Raw genomic sequence first — 23696 nt, forward strand, 5'->3', positions numbered from 1 at the left:
ATTCTTCTAATCTTTTGGTTAGCTTGTGTGATCGTCATCCTATTTGCAGTTTTGACACTTGTTTGGAGAAAATTCCTTAATCTCAGTAAATCAGAATCACGTCTATGTTTGTAGAAAAAAGATTATGGAGGATATTACCATATTTTTCTATAGTCATTTCAGTGTTGGTATGCATGTACATAATCTTACTCTCCCTGTGTGTTTGTATAACATCCAGCCTGTAGACATGATACAATTGTTACACTGATAATGAGTCACGTCTTTTCATCCTTGTTTTTTCTTGCAGTTCCATGTGGAGGCAATCTGACACACCGGACAGGAACCATCCTGTCGCCTGGCTTTCCAGAGCCTTACCTCAACAGCCTCAACTGTGTCTGGAAGATCACTGTACCTGAAGGATCGGGAATCCAGGTTTGTATAACTTGGACTTAAATCCATCAGTTAATCAGAGACAGATTCAGCTATGTTTGTAAAAATGTCACATCCTCTAAGCCAATATTTCCAACCCAAATGCACCACGAAGAAGTAGCACTCAGGTGATATTTAAATACAATACAGATATGTTAGGAAGTCAGAAAATCAGGTTACTAGCATAAAGTGAACAAGTGTGAAAATGTCTTTACTTCTAACATCAAAGATCATGTTTTAAGAGGCCGAGGTCTGTGTTTAGGGAAGGAAAAGGGTAGTACAGTTTTGAAAGGCATACTGCAGACAAAGGAATTAAAAATGTAACCTCTCTACACATTGTCCAGTTATGAAGAAAAGCAGTGAGGCTGAGCCACAGTGACCTGACTGCTCACTTAAAATGCATTAAGTCACCCCCTTTTTAAGTGGTCTCTGGACAGACTGTTAAATGATATTATTTACATCTAGTCTGAAGCCTTTGCAGCTCTGCACAGTGTTGACAACAAGCTCCTGTGTGGTGATATGTTTTCAGCTTACCGAGGCCTCATTAGCATGGCATCTTACAGTATATCAATGTATAGCACTTACAGTTCTCAAGGCAAAGATGGGCTGCTAAATGATAAAGTCTATACAGAAGCTCAGAATTTAATTTGCCAGATCGCTATACCAGAAACATAAGATTGCAAAGCCTGAAATAAATTTGTATATAATTGCCTCTTCAGTTATTTTACTTTTCTTTCTTGGGAGTTAATTCAGTTTGCATATTCTTATTCTTTGATGCCTGTGTGATGGAACTCCACCAGGAACCTGTGCAAGAGTCCCTGTGGATCTGCCTGACGTTTTTAGGCTTATGCTTCAGCCTCTGTGGCTAATGACCTCAGTGCCGTCCCTCAGCTATTAGCTCCTCTACGTCAGCTGACTGTCCTTGCAGGTCAAATACACAAGATGGCCCACAGGTGTACTTAACATGCTGCACTATGCACTAACATCACTATAGCTTTGAGGTGAAATAGACCGAGAATAAGAACAGAAAGCTGACTGTACAGCACACCCTCTGAAGGGCAAACAGCATGACACTGGAACGTGTACATACCTAACTGACAACAGCATAGTTTGGCAGTGATATATAGAAGTTTGTGTTCTTTGGGCCTCCATTCTCACAAACTTACTTCTCACAATGCCTGTGCTACCAAAATGTGACATCTGTAACCTCCTTATCCCTACTATCCCAACTCCACTTCATCTCTTTCACACACCACCCTCTTACTCTCTGTCTGTCTTTCTCGCTGTTGCTACCCTTCTATACCAGCTAGCAGAGACACATTAGATTGGAGTGTCACGATCCAGAAGAGAACTTAAAGGAGCGAGGTGCCTTGCCGGCACATTTGCCGTGCCCCCCTAATGAAAGATCAATCTGTGATCTGCGTCGTCTCCCCGGGATGCGCCAGAGCCCCTACCAGCCCTTTAATTGGCTCGTATCCGATCTATAACCATCAGAGGCAGAGGAGAGGGCAGAGGAATGGATGTGAGAGGGAACAGAAAGGAAACATAAAGGGAGAGTGAAAGAATGAAAGGAGAACTTATAGAAAGCTAAAGTAAAGAAATTGATGAATTTCTTTTACACGATTCTAACTAGCAGACAAGAAACAAAGACGTATTAGATGGCGCAGTGTAGCCCCTTTCACACATTCACTTTAATTTTAAAGATCTCTTGCAATGTTACATATTAGGAGTAAGTCAACTACTTCCTTTGGTTAGTATTCAACAGCAAAACAAGTTTGAAAATCCATCATTTAGCAAGAACAAGTTTCAGCTGGCCTTTCTTTGGAAAAACATCCAACCTTCTCTGCAGCTGACATTCTGTTTTCTTAAATTTCAACACCAATGCCACCACTCGAGCACAGCCTTTCAGAAGTGTGTTTAAAGTGAATAATAGACAGCAAGGACATACTCCGTTGCAAAAGGACTGTTGCTGATTGTTAATAATTCTAAAGTTTTTGGGTGGCGTTTAGCTCAGTTGGTAGAGCAGCCGCCCAATGTGCGAAGGCTCAGTCCTTGCTGCGGAAGCCCAAGGTTTAAATCCGACCTGTGGCTCTTTCCCGCATGTCGTGTCCTCACATTTCTGTCACTCTTCAGCTGTCTCTAAAAGAAATAAAGCTTGAAAAGGCCAAAAAAAAAAATCCTTTTCTACATTAATCAACCCTTAACCACACAACCTCGACCCTGTTCTGCTCTCTAAATCCACCTTTTAATGTCTTTTTTGTCTTTTTTCCCTTTACTACATACTCTTAACTGTCTCAGATCCAGGTAATCAGCTTTGTCACAGAGCAGAACTGGGACTCGTTGGAGGTGTTTGACGGAGGAGACAACACTGACACCATGCTTGGCAGCTTCTCAGGTATTTCCGTATATATTTGATTGCATATTTTCAATGTTTATTCACCAGTTCAACCTTGAACATTTAACACATTTTTAAAGCTGCTCATCTATACCTGCCAAAACCATAGTCAAAGCAACATAGGAGCCTAATCAGTTTTCACAGAGCAGCATATGACCTGGAACAAATACTGTATTTGTTAACAAACACATGTACAGTTTTACAAATGTGGGCCTTATTTGGCACAGTTGGACTTATAACATTATTTATTTGAATTTTGGGTACATAAGTACAGCAATACGGTATATTCATGGGGAAATTTGAACTTCCCCAGTAAAAATCTTGGTTCTGCAAAGGTTAGCCTTGTCTGTGTGGAGTTACAGCGAAGGTTTACAGTATGTGTGCTACTCCCCTCACAGTGAGGATGCAGCAATAGGGAATTCTCCTTTTGTTTGTGCTTGAAACCAGGCCAAAAGTAAATGTTTGATGTACCCCAAGTAAAGAGATGAAAGAGAAATGCCAGGTTTACAAATCTGAGTTACTAAACGACCAGTTTTAGGTCATATAGTATCTGTAGAAGTTTTAGATTTTGTTGTGATGGATTTCTTTCTGTTGGGAAGTTGTTTTCTTTTATTTTTAGCTTTTTCAGAAACATACATCTCTGCTCTTTGTCTTGTTAAAAGTGAGTAGGTCACGCTATCCTACATCTGTCTCCCCAAAAGTCCACAATGCACCTATGGAAAATCATTTATGTGCACAACTATGCACGCACACACACACACACACAGACACACTTATACACACACAAAAAACTTTTCAGCTATTTGCCAGTATCTTTTACAGTTAGTTATAGTCGGCCTATGCAGGGGATGCATTGCTAAACTCCACTATTTATCTCCTCCCAAAGGCACTACGGTCCCAGCTCTCCTCAACAGCACTTCCAACCAACTCTACCTCCACTTTTTCTCTGATATTAGTGTGTCTGCAGCTGGATTCAGGCTTGAATACAAAAGTAAGTGAAAAAGAAACTTCATACCACTTGATGTAAAGTATCAACTGTCTGAATACATTTTGTGTATTGCTGGTAGCCTTTGTCCCCACGGATAGATGTCTCTCCTGTCACATTTTGCATTACAATTTGTCATTTCTTTTCCTGTTATGTTATGTTATGTTATGTTATGTTATGTTATGTTATGTTATGTTATGTTATGTTATGTTATGTTATGTTATGTTATGTTATGTTTCTGTATAATTATTACATTGTCTTTATTTTTCCTATGTCCTGATGATATCTGTTCTTTGTCCCCTCAGCCGTATCTCTGACCAACTGTCCAGAGCCTGTGGTTCCTATGAATGGCATCAAAGTTGGGGAGCGTCTGCAGATGAACAATGTGGTGTCATTCCTGTGTGAACCTGGATATACTCTACAGGTAATATCTCCCAGCTTTAGATACGGTTCAGCCATAAATGACCATGAAACCACATCGATGCTTATCCTTCCCTTGCCTTTTCCAGTGTCAGTCCTGTAAGCTTTATCTTTCTTCAGTTATCTCCTCAAGCACTGATCACATTTAACAGTAGTGGATAAAGCAAAATGTCAGAGAAAATAAACTGAGGTGGCCTTGGTAGACTGGATCATGTGGCCATATTGACATTTTAGTTCATTTTGAAGTTTAGTTACTGTTTTTTTAGCCCCAGTGAACTGTATGCTCTAAATATCTTAATGTGATTAAAGCAATTTAAACATATTTCCCATAATATGTGGAGTGCCCTGACTTTAATGATTATATACACCAATTAGGGTATATATTCACCTTATTTGCATCTCTTTCCCTGTGTCTAAATTATGCATGTGCTCAGCTTTGATTGAGGGATGATTATTATGATTCATCTCTGTCATCCATCCTGGATCTTATGATGCATGACAGCTTTCTCCTTAAGTTGCTCAAATATGAATAGCTCAAAGGCAGGATAGGACATGCATGAGGACAGGTCTCCTCCATCTGCTGCCTATAAGTTCTAGGATGTGGAGCTATAAACTCTGCAGATTTCTGCACAGCCTCCCAGTCCGACTGTATTTTGCACATCCTCCAGTGCTTCCACTGTATTCATCTGGGCTTTAGGAGACAGATGGCGACATCTGTGGAACACACTGGATGCAGTAGTTCAAACAGATTCTATTTGAAAGTTCCCTCTCCTCTGTACAGCAGTACACTACCATCTACCACCGTCTATCAGGACTAAATGTTCCCACCACTGCTCCCTCACAGTTCTCACCCAGAAAAAGAAGGGTGGCTTATGTCGCACCCTTATTTTCAACTGGGTTTGCTTTGAATTATTTAATTGTAATAGACATTAATCCAATAGCTGGAATGAAGAATTTTAAGCAGATTTGATCTTGTAAAGTGAGTTATTATGGGAAGGCACTAACGTCATCATGAGCTCCATCAAAGATCTGGGAGTTTTACATTACCCTGCTTACTTGCATAATGTAAGAGGTCAGGATGTTGCTTTTCTCAGTTATTTCCATTAAAGACATTATCCAAGAGACATATGTTAATGTATTATTAATAGTCAACATTAATTATAGAATCACAATTTATTGCAAAAGTTACTTCAGTTATATTGTTTCATCCAGCCCCTCCATTACAATTTCCTACATACATAATTCTTGTATGCAGAAGTACCTTGTTATGTCCAACTATTATCTAATAAAAATCATATGATTATAAATTGGTGCATCTGACCATCTGACCATTATACGATAGAAAAGGAAATTAAAATATCACCCCTCAATATCTAAGCACATTATCAACCATTACAGTTGCAATCCTTAATGAATAAGATCAGTTCAAAAGTCTTCATGAGCTTGTTGCCTTGGTGTTCATGTTTTACATTACAGTAAGTGCCAAGCTGTAGAGACTATGACTATAGACATATTTTGGGAAAAAGGTCAGCTGAGTCGAGTCAGTCCATTATGTTCCAACATCAGAATTTTTGTTATTATTATCAGATTTTAATCTCAACTAGGGAGTTTCAGAAAAAGCTGTACTGCTTATTTTTTTAGCAGTGCAACAATAAATGTGATCATTTTAATATGCCTGTGATGCTCCCTCTCTATTATTCTCTGTCACTTCAGATGGATTATAAGTAATTTAGTCACCACATGAAGTCATGTGGAGACAGTGGGGAGAACAAATTCATTAATTTCCTTTTCCTTGTTGTTCTGTGCCCCTACATCGGTGCATGGATGCTCTTTGCAGGGGAACTCGCATATTACCTGTATGCCTGGAACCGTCAGACGATGGAACTACCCACCTCCTCTTTGTATCGGTAAATATACCTTTTTTTCTATTCCAAATATTATACAGAGCATCTTAGGCCAAAGTCCCATACACACAGAAGTACCTTAGGTGACTGACATAATAACCTGGCTCTTGAAAGCGTTAAAAAATGAATAGGAGAATAGGAATAGAAGGTTATATTTCATTAGTTTGTGTTTTACTTTGACATCATGACCGCTTTTGTGTCTGATATGTCTACCTCGAAAGCTGAGTGCACACACTAAATTAAACTGCATTCTCCATTTTGCACCTCAAGTCCTCCTGCCTTTGAGAGTGTCTGGACAAACGGTTCCCATTTATTGGAACAACCTACTATTGCCTAATTAGTTCCATCTCAGACCATGATTGGTTGAAGTAGTGGGAAGATTCATCATGTTCACAGGCATCAGCAGTTTCCTGATTACCTCAGGCATTTTGTGCTGCTACAGGATAACATTTAACCCCTCACTTTTCTTCACAGAAACACAATAGTACTCCGAGTTTCTCTGAGCAGTTTCTCCCTCTTCTAACTTATGCCAGCTGTTTGTCCATTTATTTCTTAATATTCATCACTATGTGTGCTGTTTTTCTTTTGCCGGTACTTCTATCTTTGTTTTTCTCCTTTAGTCAGCTAATTCTTTTACCATTAGTTTCGGTATTCCTTTCATATTTTACATTTTGGTGTAAGGATCTCTCACACTTTTCATCTTTCTTGATCTCATTATCACTTTTAGTCATTAGTTCACCTCTTTTCTTACTCTTAGTCCTGGTCAGTTAAGAGAACATTTATCCATCAGTCATCTAAGACGAAAAGTAAAGGATGAAGAGCAGCAAACGAAAAAGTATTTGGCACCTTGATGTCACATATGCTCTTTAATAGTACGATAAAGTTTCCCATTTAATGATATGCTGGTAGAATTGTGGTCATTTTTACATTGAATTCAGTTAATTCTTTAAAAGCAATTTCATTGCTAATAAAAAAAAAATTAAACTGCATTATTTTGATTGAATAAGGAGACCTTTAGTGTGATGAAAGGGTTAGGCTGTAGAAGAATGTGCTTGGATAGGAGAACAAGGACATGTGATTAAAAACAATCTGACCTTGCCTATAATCAAAGTGAAACCCACATAAAAGATAGGGTTTGGGTTCTTTAATTTCTAAACAGTTTTACAGGCTTTGGGATTTAGGTTCACAATAACTAAATGTTTCACCTCTGCTATGCTTTTACTAAAAATCTAATTCAAGTTGCAATACTAAAAAACATTCAAACAAACAAACAAACAAAAAAAAAAAAACACCCAGTATTTTTTACTACAGTAGCACTATATTTGTTCAAGACTCACTAATGAAATGCTTTGTCTGCCCTCTTCCAGCTCAATGTGGTGGAATTCGTGAGGAGATGGAGGGCATGATTCTCAGTCCCGGTTTCCCTGGCAACTACCCTAGCAACAGTGACTGCACCTGGAGAATCTACCTGCCAGTTGGTTACGGTGAGCATCCTGAAGAGGCTCTTAGAGCATGTCGCACTTGGCATTTTCACACTCAAGAACATTTAATTACACAACTTGTTGATTTGGATTGTGGTATATGCATATGATTAAACTCTATATTTAGATCTGAGAACCTGTGCAGGGCTACATTTGTGGTATTTCAGGGAGAGGAGCGGCTTTCTTTTTTTAATTTCCTACCACCCCTTTCTCAACATTTTTTTTTTCTTTTCCCAGGAGCCCACATGCAGTTTCTCAACTTCTCCACCGAGGCCAACCATGATTTCCTTGAGATACGCAATGGGCCCCTTGACACAAGTGCTGTTATTGGCCGTTTCAGTGGCCAGGATATTCCCTCCTCCCTTCTCACCACCTCCCATGAGACCACAGTATATTTCCATAGTGACCATTCACAGAATAAACCGGGATTCAGATTTGAGTACCAGGGTAAGAGACCAACCAAGATCGTGCATAAGAAGAAAAAGCTCCCTGTTAAAGATGCAGAAGATTTGAGCACAAAGTAATGATGAGCCTTGGGATTGTCTCAGACAAAAATAGACTTGGTTAATATTCATAATGATGAGCATAATCACCAAGACTAAATTTTTTTAATTGCAAAGCTGAGTCAGTAGCAGTATTATGAGTCACTTTCTTTTGCAATGCTTGATCAAACTAGTAATTACCTTAGTGTGGCTGCAGCTTTTTGGCTCCTCCACACCTCTTTCTGTCACTGAAATGTAGTTCGGCAAAGGTGCATGGAATGTTACTACATCTACTACTACTACTTTTTTCATGTTCACTTATGCACCATTAGTGTCACTTCATAGTGACAGTAAAGCCATAACGTTACTGAATTAGCCCAAGGACAGACTGTGTCAGGCTAATCAGCCCACAGAGCCAGTAAATTTGCCATATCTATAAATCTCTGTATATAAAACTGTTGATCACTTAAAAGATTTCTTCACTATGTGCCAATGAAAGGCCTCACTTCAATGAATAAATTGCCCTTGTCTGCAAATGCAACAGGCACACAAAGTTTGTATTTTGTGATTTAACAAACGACCCGGCAAATCGAAAGGTAGCATTGTGCATTTACATAATTATGTGTACATTAGCATATAAATCAAGCATTATATTTGCAAATACCCCTCTTTTGCAGCATTTTCATGAGCTATCTTCCACAAAGAGAGGCTGTGATCCATAGAAATCAATTTCTTTAGTCATATTTATATCCTGCCTCTTCAAGGCTCACTGGCTTTTTGCTTTTGTATCTAAGGGGGGGTGGGGGAGGTGAGTACGAATTATTTACCCGCACTACTTCTGATGACTACATCATACTCATCTGGCACAAGTCAAACCTGCCCCTGGCAATTTGTCTTTCATCTGAAAACCCCTGTTTGAGGAAGAGGAGGAGGAGCAGTGAGTGGGAGGTAGAGTACAAGGAGGAAATGCAGCAAAAATATGAGGATGGGAAAAATGGAAAATAAAAATAGAGACAAAGACAAAACAAAGACAATTTACTAAAACACTTGCATTGTCTGGAAGGAGAGCATTTACATGTTCTGGCAAATGACCACACGTCTGTGGTGCTTGTATGAACTGATTGCTAGCTTCAGGCAGTAAGAAAGAACCTGAAACAGGTGGTCAGTACAGGAGGTGACCACAGTGATAATTAAACTAGTAACAATTGTACTAATGAACAATAACTTCCCTGATGTACTTTATTGACATGAATATAGAGGGGCACAGACATGTTTAAACGTGCTATGTGATGTTTTAAAATCACCGTATGTTGTCATTTTGAATTAAGCTTATGTTATAATATTAACATGTTGTTAACTAGATGTATCTAATACCGATTTCGAAAGACTAATGCACATACTGGTCTCTCCCTCAGCGTATGAGCTACAGGAGTGCCCAGATCCAGAGCCTTTTCGCTACGGGGTGGTGGTGGGTGCCGGCTACAATGTGGGCCAGTCCATTTCCTTTGAGTGTTTGCCTGGGTATCAGCTTATGGGATATTCCATCCTCACCTGTGAGCACGGCACCACCCGGAATTGGGATCACCCTTTCCCTCGTTGTGAAGGTAACGAATGTGAGATTTGTCGTATCAGTATCCCAGTAATATGCAAATTAAACACATCTATTAATCTAAACACTAAATAGTCTTCCAAACTAGTGGCCCACTATACTGCCTCATGGAAGGAAGAACCAAAGTAGTAACTAAATTATTACTTCCTGTTTATAATTATATATTGAGCTATTAATCATTAGTGTGAAGTGTGGCCATGGAGATAATGATTATCTATTATGAATAATGCAATTAAACTGAATTATTATTCCCCATTAATGAAGCTATTCCCCATTCGTCACTGAAAATCAATACTTTGTTAAAGAGGAATGGAGACAAATAAAAGATGAATAAAAAAAGGGTCTAAAATGAAAAGAAAAGTAATGGGTGCTCTTTCTTTTGCCTCGTCCTTGACCCATATTCTCATGCTCCATCTGCCAATTATTCAGTGAGGCAGGCAAAATTACAGAGGGAGGTGACGGCCATGACACTGGAATTTTGAATGGGTGAGCAGGGAGATAAATGCAAGTGAGAGAAGGAGCAACAGAGTAAAATAAAAAGGCACTGAGATAGAGTTTATTCTCTCACAGCTATTTTCTTTTATATAAGCCTTTTCAATTTTCTCAAACTATTATGACCCAAGAAATGTATTCCTCATCAAATACATTGGTATAATACTAATCATATTGCTGGACTCTATATCCCAGTACATGTCTGTGTAGATTCAATGTGCAATTTATTTATGTATACCCGTGCAGCATGCAGTGATACTATAAAGCATTTAATACACACATACCAGTGTAAAAGTGTTTATTTCAACTACTTGAACTCTCTTTAACATGTTTTGGGGGAGACAGGCACGTATATTCAGTAGTATTTCTCACTGTGTGCACATCCATCTGTCTGTTTTTTACATGGACATCTATTAAATGTGTTTGTGTGCATGTGTTTGTGTGTGTGTTATACTGTTTATTGGCCTACTAAAATGACCAGGAAAAGGCAGCCTGATGCTTCTGACTGTGAGTGTAATTGAATTGGCTTTAAGGCTTTGACCTGGTGTGAGGAAGTGATACAGCAGGAGATGAAATGATCAGAGATATCACTGTGTTAATGATATAAACATGCCTGAACACACACACATGGAGAGCGCTGATTTATTGACTTATTGTCATATACCATTTAAACTTTATTATTATTTTTATTCATGCATGTATGTATTTATGTATTTTTAACTCCCCTTCTCTCAGATACATGGGCAGCATTATGTAGCAGCAGGCTTTAACACCTATACTTGATCCAGTACAGCTGAGTACAACCTGCTCCTTAGTCTCTCTGTCACAACAGTATTTACATAGATTTCCTCTGAGGGGGACGAGAGACACGAGTATATTGATTTTTGTTACCTTCCCTTCACTTACCTCCTTGTCTTGGCATTAGCACCGCACCACATTGTGTCACATTGTGTGTATAAAGTAAATAAAGCACTGTAGTCTGTTTTTTGTTTGTTTCCACATCTCTCTCCACTTAACCTTGTCTTCTCATGTCCTCCTCCTTCATCATCCCTTTTGCATTTGCTGTTTCTTTAGATATAGCATATTGTGCTTTACTGTTGATTATCCATCCATCCATTTTCCATTACCGGTTATTCTTATCAGGGTTATGTGGGACCTGGAGCCAATTCCACCGTTTACTGTTTTGTGTTTAAAAAACATTTGCAACACTGTCTCAACTTTTCTGCTCACAGCTAATCCTTGAAGCAACAACACGTTCTTTACACATGAGGGGTAAAGTAGCATGCCAGTTGATGGCGTGAGCCAGAGGTGCAGCTCCATAGAGTGCTCAGGGTTTAATCAATCATCCTGATCGATAGCTCATTTAACAGGTGAGCCAGCAGCAGAGTGGCCTATCAGCCACAGGGCTAAAGCAGGGCGCTGTATAACAAGAATACACACATAACCTGAGTGAGAAACAGAAGGATAAAACATGCAATCTCTGCTTTGGGAATGATCTTATACCAAGGGTGTGCCACGGAATACCCTGTCTGGGCTGCTTGAGATGCCTGCAGTACTGCGATTACCACGCCTTCTTGATTTTTCCTGCTTCACTACAGTGAATACTGGGTTTCTCTAAGGGCACCAGTGGGAATGTTAAGCTTCGTAATCGTTAAGTTGGTTAGAACCTCCTGAGTTCCTGAGGAATGTGAAATATAGTTACAGTTTCTATGCATGAAGATTCGAGGCTGGGTGTGTGTGTGTGTGTGTGTGTGTGTGTGTGTGTGTGTGAGTATATATATATATTTTTAATATCAGCTCATGTGAGGCTTGTGAGGTAATGGTGTTTCCAGGTCTGACATCAACATGCTGTTTTAACCTTTCCTGTCACTCAAACACAAACACACACACACACACACACACACATACTGTACATAAACACACGTCTCAAAAGCCCAGCCCACACTAACCCCTTGCCTCATCTCTGCACTCTTTCTCTTCACCCCCAGTGGGAAAGAGTTGAGGCCTTATCTTAGCAAAACACTCCATCCAAGTCCCCACTTGCTAACAGGCTTTACTGGCTAATCTTTAGCTCAGACAAGCGCCTGGGAACTAGACGCATAGTGAAGGAGAGGGGTAGAGAGACACTGAGAAAGGAGCAGAAGAAGAGGGAGATGAAAAATCCCCTTTTTCCACCGAATGCAACTGAATTATAGATCTGTCCGGCTGTTGTATTCCTGGCCCACTGATATATATAACCTATTTCTCCCCTTCCCTCCCCCAGTGCCTTGCGGTGGGAACATCACATCAGACAATGGGACCATCTTCTCCCCAGGTTACCCAGTGGAGTACCCCAACTCAGCTGACTGCTCCTGGCTGATCACTGTGGCTCCTGGCTTTGGCATCAAACTCAATTTCACTCTTCTTCAGGTTCATGGCCCGCACGACTTCATCACTGTCTGGTAAGAAATCTTAAAATAAGCTTATAATGTTCTTTTTTTGTTGTTTGTTAGCTGAAGGGATATTTTCACCAGTTTTTTATTACTCAAACCAACATCTCATGGCCCGATCAGCAAAAAGTTTAAATTCTGTACTTCACGTTCCTAATTGTCATTGAAATTTGTCATGTTGCTATCATCACCTCCTCTTATTGCCTTTTCTTTCAATCCCTTCTTTCAGCTCCTCCGGCTTTTTCCCCACATATCCGCCTCTTTTCCAGTTTGCTAATCTCTAATTCCCCTGCCCCCGCCTTCTCTTTTCATTCACTCTGCAGTTTTTTTTTTTTTTAAATAACAAGGATGGTGTGACCTCCCACCACATGTATCCCTCATCTTAGTCATCGATCACAGTGGCAAAAGAATTGCAGATTAAAAGCTCACTTCTGGGTTTTTTGCTCTGTCTCCTTGTCTTGTGCAATTGTTGCTCTTTTTGTGTCCACCATTTCGTCCTTGCTTACCCTCTTCCAGAGAAACAGAAGATTTTTTTATTTAATTGTAAGATCTTTAAAGTGAAGTAAACATGCAGTGACAACACCTGAAACCTCTGATCATGACAAATCCCCCTGTGGGTTTTTGGCTTTTCATGTATAAATGAATGTATAAATTATTATTATTTATACGTCATCTTTCCATGTCATATTATAAGTCATAAGTCCTAAATACCAAACACTAACCTGTAATACAGTCAGCCATGAAGGACCAACCAGATCAGTAGGTGGAATATGGTTTCCACCTCTTGAAATATGTGTGTTTGAGAGAGATAGAGGAGAGACGGACACAGAGAGTAGGTTTTGGCTGGTGGAAATGTGTGTGTGCTCATCTTTTGTGTGATAATGTTTGTGTCAGGACGAGTATGTGGAAGGTGTATCTCTTTTCGTATCAAGGGGTAAAGCTTCCTTTCATCACCTCCATAATGCACGGCTGGGCCTGCCATATGTGCGACCAAAGACAGGATTTCGCATGCATGATGGTTGCCAGTCCTAGTTGATCCCCTCTCCCTCAGACAAGCGCCAAAGGTCCCAGTTCTCAGTGAGACCGGAGATCTGACTGTCAGCCAACCTGGCAACTTGACGACCACATGAAAAGTCCACATGGCATGGGGTGACATCTACGTTTTATGGATCGGGCTGCTTATAAAAATTTCTGTGACAATTTTTCAGGCCGTGAAGAGTTTATGTGACTAAGTCGACATGGCTAAAGTGAGCCAAAAGGTCCACTTTCTGTCTTATTGTTGCTTTTCTGTAAACGGCCCTACTGTGTTGATCTTTCCCAGCAAGCTAATGCAGAGCCAAGATGGGGACTATCATGTTCCCCAGTTTCCAGTTACCACCACTGTGTATCTATCCACTGAACTACTGAGCCAAAGAAATGGGCCCCGTAATGGCGGCTTGGCCAGAGTGCTGTCAGGCAGCAGTCCCTAGCCAGCCATTTCCAGAGCTGCTTGTAATCTCCCATGCCCAGTCTGACAGCCAAAGACAGATGGTTTTTAAGCTGAATGGTTGTGGCAGGAATCTGGGAGCTGGCTTAATCGGCCATGCCCACGCCAGGGGACTGCCAAGGCAGGGCCACAGCTTCCAGAGACACTCCCATTGGATGGCAGTTAGCAGGAAGAGCGCAATCCAGACCTGTCATTCCACGCTTATCTGTAATTTTTACCTTATTTCAACATAATCACCCAGAGCAGCCCAGAGTAATTGCTTTGGGTATGATGAAGTGAGCAGCTTGGTTATACTCTGCTGTTGGAAGCTGCTTGACAATAATCTGGCATGTGGCTTTGTTTGGTTTTCTCGCAGATATGCACCACAGAGCCCCGAGGTGCTTTATGCTTTATGTTTGAGAGCGAGTGAGCATTTGAGCAGAGGCTGCTGACAGAAAACCCCCATGGTTAATTATCATCACTGTACTCCAGTGTGTTGTTATATTTGAAATAATAGTTGACCTGTGACCTTTTTTTTCCCCTTTAGGGATGGTCCTCAAGAGACAGCCAGGAAACTGGGAGTGTTCACTGATGGAGAGCCCAATGACCCGCCCAGCAGCACATCCAATCAGGTGCTGATACGTTTCCGTAGTAACACAGAGAAGGGTGGACTGTTTCGTATCAGCTATCAAGGTATTTAAATAACTCCCCTTACTTTATTCTTATTTATACCAAATATGCACATATTATGTGTTCTGACTCTTTTCATGTCTTTGATGTTCTCAATAAAGCTTACAGACTGCAGTTCTGCCTGCCTCCTCCCATCATTCCCAATGCAGAGATCCTGATGGCAAGCAAAGAGTTTAAAATTGGTAGGTGGGATACACTGTCACAAAAAGACACCATTCACTTGTGGACACACACAATCACCGCTATCGAGGCACTGCTGACTTTTTTGTTGACATTGTTGACATTGGTCCCATCCTAACGGAATTGTAGCATCCATAAAGAGTTAATCCCATTATCACTTTGTGTTGCAGCAGTTTTACTGACTCTCATATTGACTACACATCCCATAAGGCAATGGCACTGAATGCAGACTCACACCAATTTTTCAGGGAGCAGCATAAATGAGTGATTATGACAAAATAATCAGAAAGCCTGAGGGATTTGTGGCAGGTGCTCTCATTCTCTTCTGTAAAAGACAATGGAGATTATTTCCCCTTATCTGTTTATTTGCATACCTCCTTGACTCGTTATTATTCAGAAACACAAAGGCAGCGACACTGACACAGTGTTTCATCCATAGGATCCCCAGTGAGGGTTTATTATAGTACTTTTCTAGGTTTTCTTTCACTGAGGCACACAATGGATCATGATTACTTCTGTGGCATATTAAGTATCCTGGCTAAGGAGCACCGTCTATGAAGACATTTTGGCTTGCATCAGTCATATGGATTGTTGCCATCATATCTGATCTGTAATTGACTGTACCTCTCACTCCTCTGTCTCTCTCTTTCGCTGTTCAGGTGACATAGTGCGGTACCGATGTCTTCCAGGCTACCTGTTAAGTGGAAACAGCATCCTGACATGCCGGTTGGGGACGCACTTGGAGTTTGAGGGCCCTCCGCCCTCATGTGATGGTAAGGGATTGGCTATGGCTTAAAAACTTGAACTCTCCCTTGGAAGTAAGTTTCCACCAGTTACAGAAAACATGGACAACACAGTTATATAAGCGAGGGTCTTTAAAAGTCCAAAACATACCAGGAACACAGTGCACCAGCAGGAACAGTAGATGCAGCTATTAAATGTTACTAAATGATGTTAAAGTGCTGTACTCTTTGCAAGAAAGTAGCTACTTCAAAGTAGATTTGTCTCATAAATTACAACACAGGACAAAGGGCTTCTTTGTGAGTTTATTTTCTGCAGGGTTATAGGTAGCTAAAATTATTTTGCAGTAATCATAGACTTGTGCACTAGTTTCAGTTTCACCTTATTTCTACATCCCATGGGGATGCTTCTGCCTGTAGTCACTGAGCCACAGCCACATATCAGTTTGGCAGCACTTTCTGTCTATGTGGATGATACTTCGCTCCCATGAGGCTGAGGGTGGGTGCTGCTCTGTACATGCCGAGATATCGTCCTCCCAGAGGAATCATTAAGTGCAGCGTTCCCAACTCACCACATCATCATCATAATACTGTATGTTGTGTGTGATACATTTCCTCTGGGCAAGAGAGGAAGAAGGCTCCCTATGCTTTTCCTCTGCTACAAAATATCATAAGAGCACATAGATTTCAAACTCCTGCTTTCTTTTTGAAAACGTCTTGATTCCTTTTTCCTCTGACTTGTTTTGTGGTCGTCAATTTGTGTCTCATTCTGTTTGTGGGGACTGGGGAGAGTAGTCGAAATTTGATAGCTCATTTGGAGCGCTAAATAGGAAATATACACAAATGCTCTCAGCGTGAGGTGAAAAGGGAGGGAGATATAAGAGTTTGGAGAAAAAAAAAAGAGGGCAATGAAAGGGGAAGCCGTATGCAGTAGAAGTATAGAGGTACAACAGAGGAGGCTCAAAGTGTCAAAATTCAAGTCAGTAGAAAACGGAAAAGGGGAAATTCTGCGTGTGTGTGTTTATTTTGCCCTTTATGGAGTTTGATCCCTTTGGCTGCTAAACCGTCACTCTAGCATCCACTGTCATTGCCTTGTATTTAAATTTTAAAAACATTCTTTGCACACAGCTTTGCCTTGCTAAGTTAAACAAATCTGTGTGCTCTTTTTAAAATTGTGAAAGTGAAAGTTGAATGCATTTACTAGCAGTTTGCTGTGCAATTCAGCTGTGAATCTGTCCTTCTGCTCATGACTTGTGTGGCCTGTTAATTGCTCTCCTTCTGCTGAGAGACGCATTATACTGGGGACAAACCGTTCCATCATACTCCTCCTTCCTCCAAGCTGCCACTGAACCTGCATAGACACAGACCAGGGTGATGAAGAGGAGAGCCACAGATTAAAAAAAGCTAAAGGCGTCCGGAGTTTAGCGTGAGAAAGCTGAGAGTAAAGAGGAAAGTAAGGCCAACCAACCGATGCTCGTGTGAGGGGAAAGGAGAAGATTGAATGGGTAGTGAATAGCATCGAAGATCAACAGTTTGAGATTACTCTGAATGAGTTGGAATACTTGAGGAAAAAGACAGAATCGTGAAAAAAGATGAAGGAGAGACTGCTAAATATGCAGAAAGACGGCAAGTAAGTGAGAGCGGCACTGGAGTTAAAAAGCGAAGCGAGAAAGAGAGACAGGAGAGACGTAGTTGGAGGGCAATGAAGAGACGAAGTGCACAGCTCATTGAAATTCAGGGGACATGCCGGCTGCAGCTGCACCTATCAAATCACCACTTCTAGCTCTGACAAGCACAACTCTTCTCAGCACGTGTAGCTGACGACACCCCCACATACATTTAATGGCACTCTCATACATATACTGTCTGGTCTAGTGTGTGTCTTTGTTACACAGTAGTGGATGTTGTCTTTGTCTTCAAGAGAGCAGCACTGGAGCCTACAGCCGGTTCTGCAGTGTTGCTTGCCCCTCGGCGGCAATATCTTCTCTCGTCCTCTGCATTCCCTCCGCCTGCATTCCTCCTCCCTCACTTGCCACTTCCCTCCCCTAACTCACTAGCGTCAGACTTTTGTTCTTACGTAACACGTGTACCCTTTATTCCCCATTCTCTTTTTCTTTGTCCTTCTCTGAGGCTGCTTCAAAACTCGACAACAAAGTACAATGTATTGTCACACACAGGTGTCTATCTATACCCAGATGTGCCTTTCTCTGTCTCTGTCTCTGTCTCTATCTTTAACGTTCTCCCATCACTGACATACAGGCCAATAAACAGCTTTCACACATAAACACAGACACTTACTCTTGTGTTCGTCTGTATTTAATCCAGAGGATTGTCGCCAGTCACAAAGGCAAACAGGGTTTAGCCTCTCTTGTATTTCTTGCCATTGGAGCAACCAGTTGGTTTGTATAGTATTTGATTTGCCTGCTATTTGATTAAACTGGGTTGTATTGGACCCACAGCCTTTAACTACATCTGCTTTCTGCTGAGACCACAGGGAGTTCCAACATCACACACACAAAGCAACAGCATCAGTACAAAGTGTTGCTTGGATTCATTAATGAAACACAATGAGCTCTGATGATTCAAAATCCCTGTGTTTATCCCCCAGACAGATTTCTGGATAAAACCTGCATAATCACCCATCACATTAGTTACCCAGTTAGCCTGCTTTCTTCGTCCCACACGGTCCCTTTTGCCTCCCTTGCCTCGTCTTTCTCCCCTTTTGTTCCCTAGATTATTTTTTGCCCCTGCCCCCCCTGTTTTAGTCCCCCAGAATGGATTACAGCTGCCCCTTTTTTCACATCTTCATTGTCATCCCCGACTTCTCAGCCTTGTTAGGTCTTGATCCACACTAATGCTTATGATGCGGCCCCTCCCCTTCGATCAACTCGTTATCGCTCTTCAGCTTATGCTAATTAAATACAAACATGAGTAAAGGCATCTCAACAGCTCCGCAGAATTACAAGCTTGATATGTTGTAGATTTATGCACATGTGCGTCCATACTTGCATACTGGAGCGCACAAATGTGCGCATATGCATGCAGATGTTTGTGCATCTGTGCTTGTCTACACGTAAGCCTTCCACCGCATTTTTTTATTGGGAAGCTGTTGCATACTGTGAACAATTTATATACAGACAGAAGGGATGTCTCGCAATTTGCCATTCCTGCTACCAGTTTATTCCATTCCATGTCTCATTAAAGTGAAATTTCATTTTGAGCCCTATCAGTGCTGATCTCACCTTGTGTGTTGAAGCTGCTTTTTTCCAGCTGTCAGCTTTGTCCCCTAATACCCTTTTGTTTACAGCGTACAGAGTGATGCTTCATTTCAAAGTGAATTAGTTTAATAAGTAGCAGCCTATAGATAAGAGCCCCTGCCTGTCTCTTCCCATCAGCTCCAAGACTAGCTGAAAGCAGTTTTGGAGACACGTTGGAGCTTTCTGAAAGGTCACTGACAGCGCACATCTCATCCTCGGAGAATTGATTGTTTCTTCGCTCTTAGATTTTATATGCTGCTTGCAGGTGCAATCAGTTTCACTATACATGATGGATTTAAGCCTTTTGACTTACATCCACTGAAGTTGTTGAGGTTGTAAATGGTTTCACAGACTCTGTAAATGTCTTCTTGGAATCTGGGATGAGAATAGATTACTGTCAGTTCTACCTCCAAAGATAGATGCCAAAAGTTCTATGTACATTTCTAATTTCCACGTAATATGCAACATGATGGTACTATTGTTGTAGTTTGTACCATTGCACTTTATGTGGACAACCCAATACACTCAGTAACTCAGATAACTATTTGCAAAATATTCCTTTATTACCCCACTACTTTAGCTCACTAAGTAATGCAATCACAATATACTATAAAGAACAAACTAGTGTTTCTTAGGGCACCCTGATGGCCGAGGAGTTTTATTCCAGCTGGGAACATCTCTTGCATCATTCCCAATCTTTCTCTCCCCTAACTGCATGTGATCTCTCTACTTTCAACTATTAAATAAAGGCATAAAAAGCCCCCCCTAAAATAGTTGACCTATGGTAAACAAAATGTGCAGATATTTGGGGTGTTTTGTCCTACTTATGGCAACACTTGGAATTTACAACCAATGGCAATACAATGAATAGCAAAAGTTGTAGAAAAAGTATTTGACAGGAACATCCCTCATTTAAATATGCCTTTCTGTGAGTGACAGCTTACCTGACAATATCTGAGATTTCCTGTGGCAATAAACCCCACCTGGTTGACCCGCCAAGCAAGGTAAAACAAATGCTCAGAATTATTTGCAAACTCTGTTTAACCCAGGCTTACTGCCATATTTTTCCTGTGGGTTTAATAATCTCCCCTATATGAACACACAGACAGGAGGTGGAACAAGCCAAGACACACACACACACGGCAGTGCGTTAACACAAACGCATAGCCTATCCACAAACACAAAAACAAGTGTATACTGACACACACATTGTCCCACAAAGGAGTCGCTGCTGGAATGTGATTCAGAGCATTCAGTATTTCACCGCTGTAATGAAGGACCTGCAAGTGCCAAGTGCTGCCTCACCCTGAGGCAGAACAGGCTCTGGTATTCAGATCGCAGCACACAACGGGGGCATTTACACTCCAGGCTAAATTCTTCAGCAACACTTGATTGACAAAAACATTACAAAAAATCTTTGGTAATATGCACTTTGAAGTGGCCTTTTACATTTACATTTACAGCATCTTAGTCTGTTTTTTTGATTTCTGGAACGATTGCAAGTGAAACCTCTCGTTTGTGTTTAACAAGGAAAATGTATGTTTGTTTTTTTTTCCTTATTTTGGTCTCTGTTCAGTGGCATCCTCTTTTCATAACGCAGTGACAGACAGTAAGAAGAGGCTGGGTGACTCTGCATTTGCTTTTGTTTTTTTCTTAACAGTACTTAATGTAAAATATCAGATAGAAGCATATTTTGCACACAATACTCATATGTGCCTTGAGAGGGGCACGGCTGTAACCTTTGCAGCACCACTGCTTTTGATAGTTGTAAAGCTTTTAACAAGTTGTTGGGTTGAGCTCAAGCATGGCTTTAGTGTTAAAACTATTTAAATTATTATGCATGCCAAAGTAATGTAGGCCCCAAAGATTCTTTGTGATATATAGTACAGTTAATTTAGCTGTTAATTTTACAATAGAGAACATTTACTTTCTGTAGGTTATCTTATTTAGCTACAAAAAGCAATCACAAGCAAACAAGAAAAGCAAATGTATATATTTCTCTCCTGTGGAAAGAGTTATTTCACACTCTGTGTCTTCAGCACTGAGCCCCATTAGGTGAGCAACAGAAACAATAGGAAGGAGAAAAAAATGTAGCAGTTGCATTATGTCATTGTTGTAGCGATGGTGTCCTTTCATGCTGCTGCTTGTTTTTAGAGGTTCTACTATGTAAGCCGACAGCTCAGGCAGATTAAAAAGTTGGCTTCACAGCTCCGCAACAAAAACGCTACAGAGAAGAATGCTTTGTAACGTCTGATAATGCAGACTGAAACCGCTAGAAAATGTCAAAGGATGTCCCACAAGAATACCATTGGCGGAGATGAGCGGATGGATGTGGTCCGCCCACCAAAATGTACCACAACAATGGGGCTCCTAGGCAGATGGGAGCATTACATGTGTGACATACTGATAATTTGCGAAGAGGAGGGATCATGCTTACGGCAGGTCCATAATATTATATAATTTATAATCAGTTTCCTGGACTGACTGACAGCGTGGTCAGCTTTGTTTCCTGTGACAGCTACAGAATCAGAAAGACAATTAGCTTAGTCATGCTTTTAGTCACATCACATTGAGCTGCCCTCCAATAATAATATGGATCTAACCAATCCGTTTTGTGCTTCAAGGCAAATTAAATTCACTAAAAAGAATGAACCATTTAGAAGTTACGTGAAATTATGAAACAACACAGAACAGTGATGTATAAACAAACCATTATTCCTATAATATAAATTAATTACGTTTTTATTTTTATCTCTGCCTTTTTTTTTTCCCTCAACAGTGACTTGTCCCATGAATGAGGTGCTGACAGCTTCCACAGGTGTCATCATGAGCCAGTCACCAGGCAGCGGTTTCCCCCATTTTGAGTCCTGTTCTTGGGTGGTCAAAGTAGAACCTGGCTACAACATCACCTTCACTATAGAACACTTCCAGACCAGCCGTCAGTTTGATGAGCTTGAGATCTTTGATGGTGGGTCACTGTAACTGAACATATTCAACAACATTTTTTCAACTGAGCATCCTGTTATATACCCAATATGTGAAGTATTCAGTAGTCTATTAACCTTATATCCCTATGTAGCCAAAGACTGACAAATATTCCACAGATATCTACAATCAAAGGTTAAAATGAGTTAGCTGAATGTACCATCCCCAACAACATGTGTCTACCAACAGAAAATCACACACAGGCTCTCTTTCATGGTGCCAGAGTACCTATATCTGTCTTGTACATTTACGTGTGAAGAGAGTCACAGTCAGCAACTCTGCAAGGCTGCTCTGAGAAAATGGCGGTCATACGCTATAGTGATTCTGATTAGTGCTTTTTATCTGCTGCCGAATGGAGAGTAACAGATATTTGCTAACCTTGGAGCTGCCAAGCCAATTATGGAAGGAAATCTTTTTTCCCCACAATTAGCAGCCAAGCAAATTTCGATTTTACCCTAAGTGTAACAAAATGCACAATCCCTCAAAAGCCATGAGTGAGGGAAAACTATATTCATTTCAAAAAGCTGACTATAAATCTATGAGTTTAAAAAATGTAAATTGCGCAGAATTGAAATATTTAATAAATTATATCTTCTGTTCTGTCATTTTGAATTTGCAAGAAAAAATGTCAAATTATTCTTCAGATGTTAGTGTGTAGATTATGGAACACAAGTCATTTTGAAGACCCAGTGCTTGTGGTGATTTTCATAAAAGTATTGGCACTCTTTTCTTTTGCACAAATTTATGAGGTTGATAATTGCCTTTTCTCACTCCCTCTCTCTCTCTCTCTCTCTTTCTCATCACAGGCCCATCCAGACAAAGCCCTCTGCTGATTACCCTCAGTGGTAACTATTCCAGCCCACTGAGCATCACCAGCTCAAGTAACAAAGTTTACCTGCACTGGTCCTTCGATCACACTACCAGTCACAAAGGCTTTCGCATACGCTACTCAGGTGAGCTAAGACCAGGCGTAACACTAGCCTGTTACAGGCATTTTGTTAAATAAAATGTGATTTCACTGGTACTCTTTGAATAGATAAACAAGAAAAAAAATGATGTTTGGCTTTGTTACTGCAGGACACTGTTGTACATTCGATCTCATCAGATGCGACTTTGGTTTACTTTGTATACAAGAGCAAGATTTGGATTGCTAACTGCAGCTGAAATAGCTAGAAATATGACCCATCTCCATGACAACCTAACGGGGTCGGCAGGCACAGGCCTGGGAATTAGTGAACGCTGTTTCTTGTATTGCTTATTATTCTTCTGTTTTGTCCTGCTCCCATGAAAGATCTGTTGGTATACGACACCTGCATAACTCGCTGTGAATTATGACTGTGTAAATATTTAAAAGGCTCCCTCCGTTCTGTATCAACACCATTCAGCCAGATTGACTAATCGTCTCTTTTCTCCTCTCAGTGGAGCTCTCTGCATCCCCAACCGGATGTTCTGTCGTTTGTCTGTGCTCTTTTTTTTCCATCTTTTTCTTTATTTTTTTCTTAGTCATGATGGATTTTGCCATAGCAGGCTAAGTGACAGAAGGACTAAGGGATAGCTAAGAACCCACAAGTTGCCATGGTCAATATGGAGTTGCCTTCTGTAGTACCTTGGTGGGGAGGAAGAAACAGATGGCACAGGCAGATCCATGTCTTCGGCTGTGTTCTTCATCAATTCATCTTTTGTCTCCATGGGCCGATCTTCCATCACCAACTTGCAGACATCTCCTCCAGCAACTCTCCATTTCCATTTTCCATTCGTTCTCTCTGTCCATCCA

The 23696-nt window shown here is 40.7% G+C and overlaps 1 protein-coding gene across 1 annotated transcript in view; it reads left to right on the forward strand.

The window, feature by feature from the left end:
- The window catches only part of csmd2 (CUB and Sushi multiple domains 2), a 216642-nt gene that overhangs the window by 161272 nt on the left and 31674 nt on the right, over window positions 1-23696 (forward strand). The window contains exons 36-49 of the mRNA XM_019275463.2: window positions 287-411; window positions 2707-2803; window positions 3690-3794; window positions 4094-4212; window positions 6046-6115; window positions 7480-7596; window positions 7831-8040; window positions 9491-9679; window positions 12440-12617; window positions 14618-14763; window positions 14862-14942; window positions 15600-15713; window positions 21717-21905; window positions 22729-22875. Of these exons, the coding sequence (XP_019131008.1) occupies window positions 287-411; window positions 2707-2803; window positions 3690-3794; window positions 4094-4212; window positions 6046-6115; window positions 7480-7596; window positions 7831-8040; window positions 9491-9679; window positions 12440-12617; window positions 14618-14763; window positions 14862-14942; window positions 15600-15713; window positions 21717-21905; window positions 22729-22875 (1887 nt within the window). The remainder of the gene's footprint in view (window positions 1-286; window positions 412-2706; window positions 2804-3689; window positions 3795-4093; window positions 4213-6045; window positions 6116-7479; window positions 7597-7830; window positions 8041-9490; window positions 9680-12439; window positions 12618-14617; window positions 14764-14861; window positions 14943-15599; window positions 15714-21716; window positions 21906-22728; window positions 22876-23696) is intronic.

The sequence above is a fragment of the Larimichthys crocea genome, chromosome XIII, assembly GCF_000972845.2.
Source record: "Larimichthys crocea isolate SSNF chromosome XIII, L_crocea_2.0, whole genome shotgun sequence".
Classification (NCBI taxonomy): Eukaryota; Metazoa; Chordata; class Actinopteri; family Sciaenidae; genus Larimichthys; species Larimichthys crocea.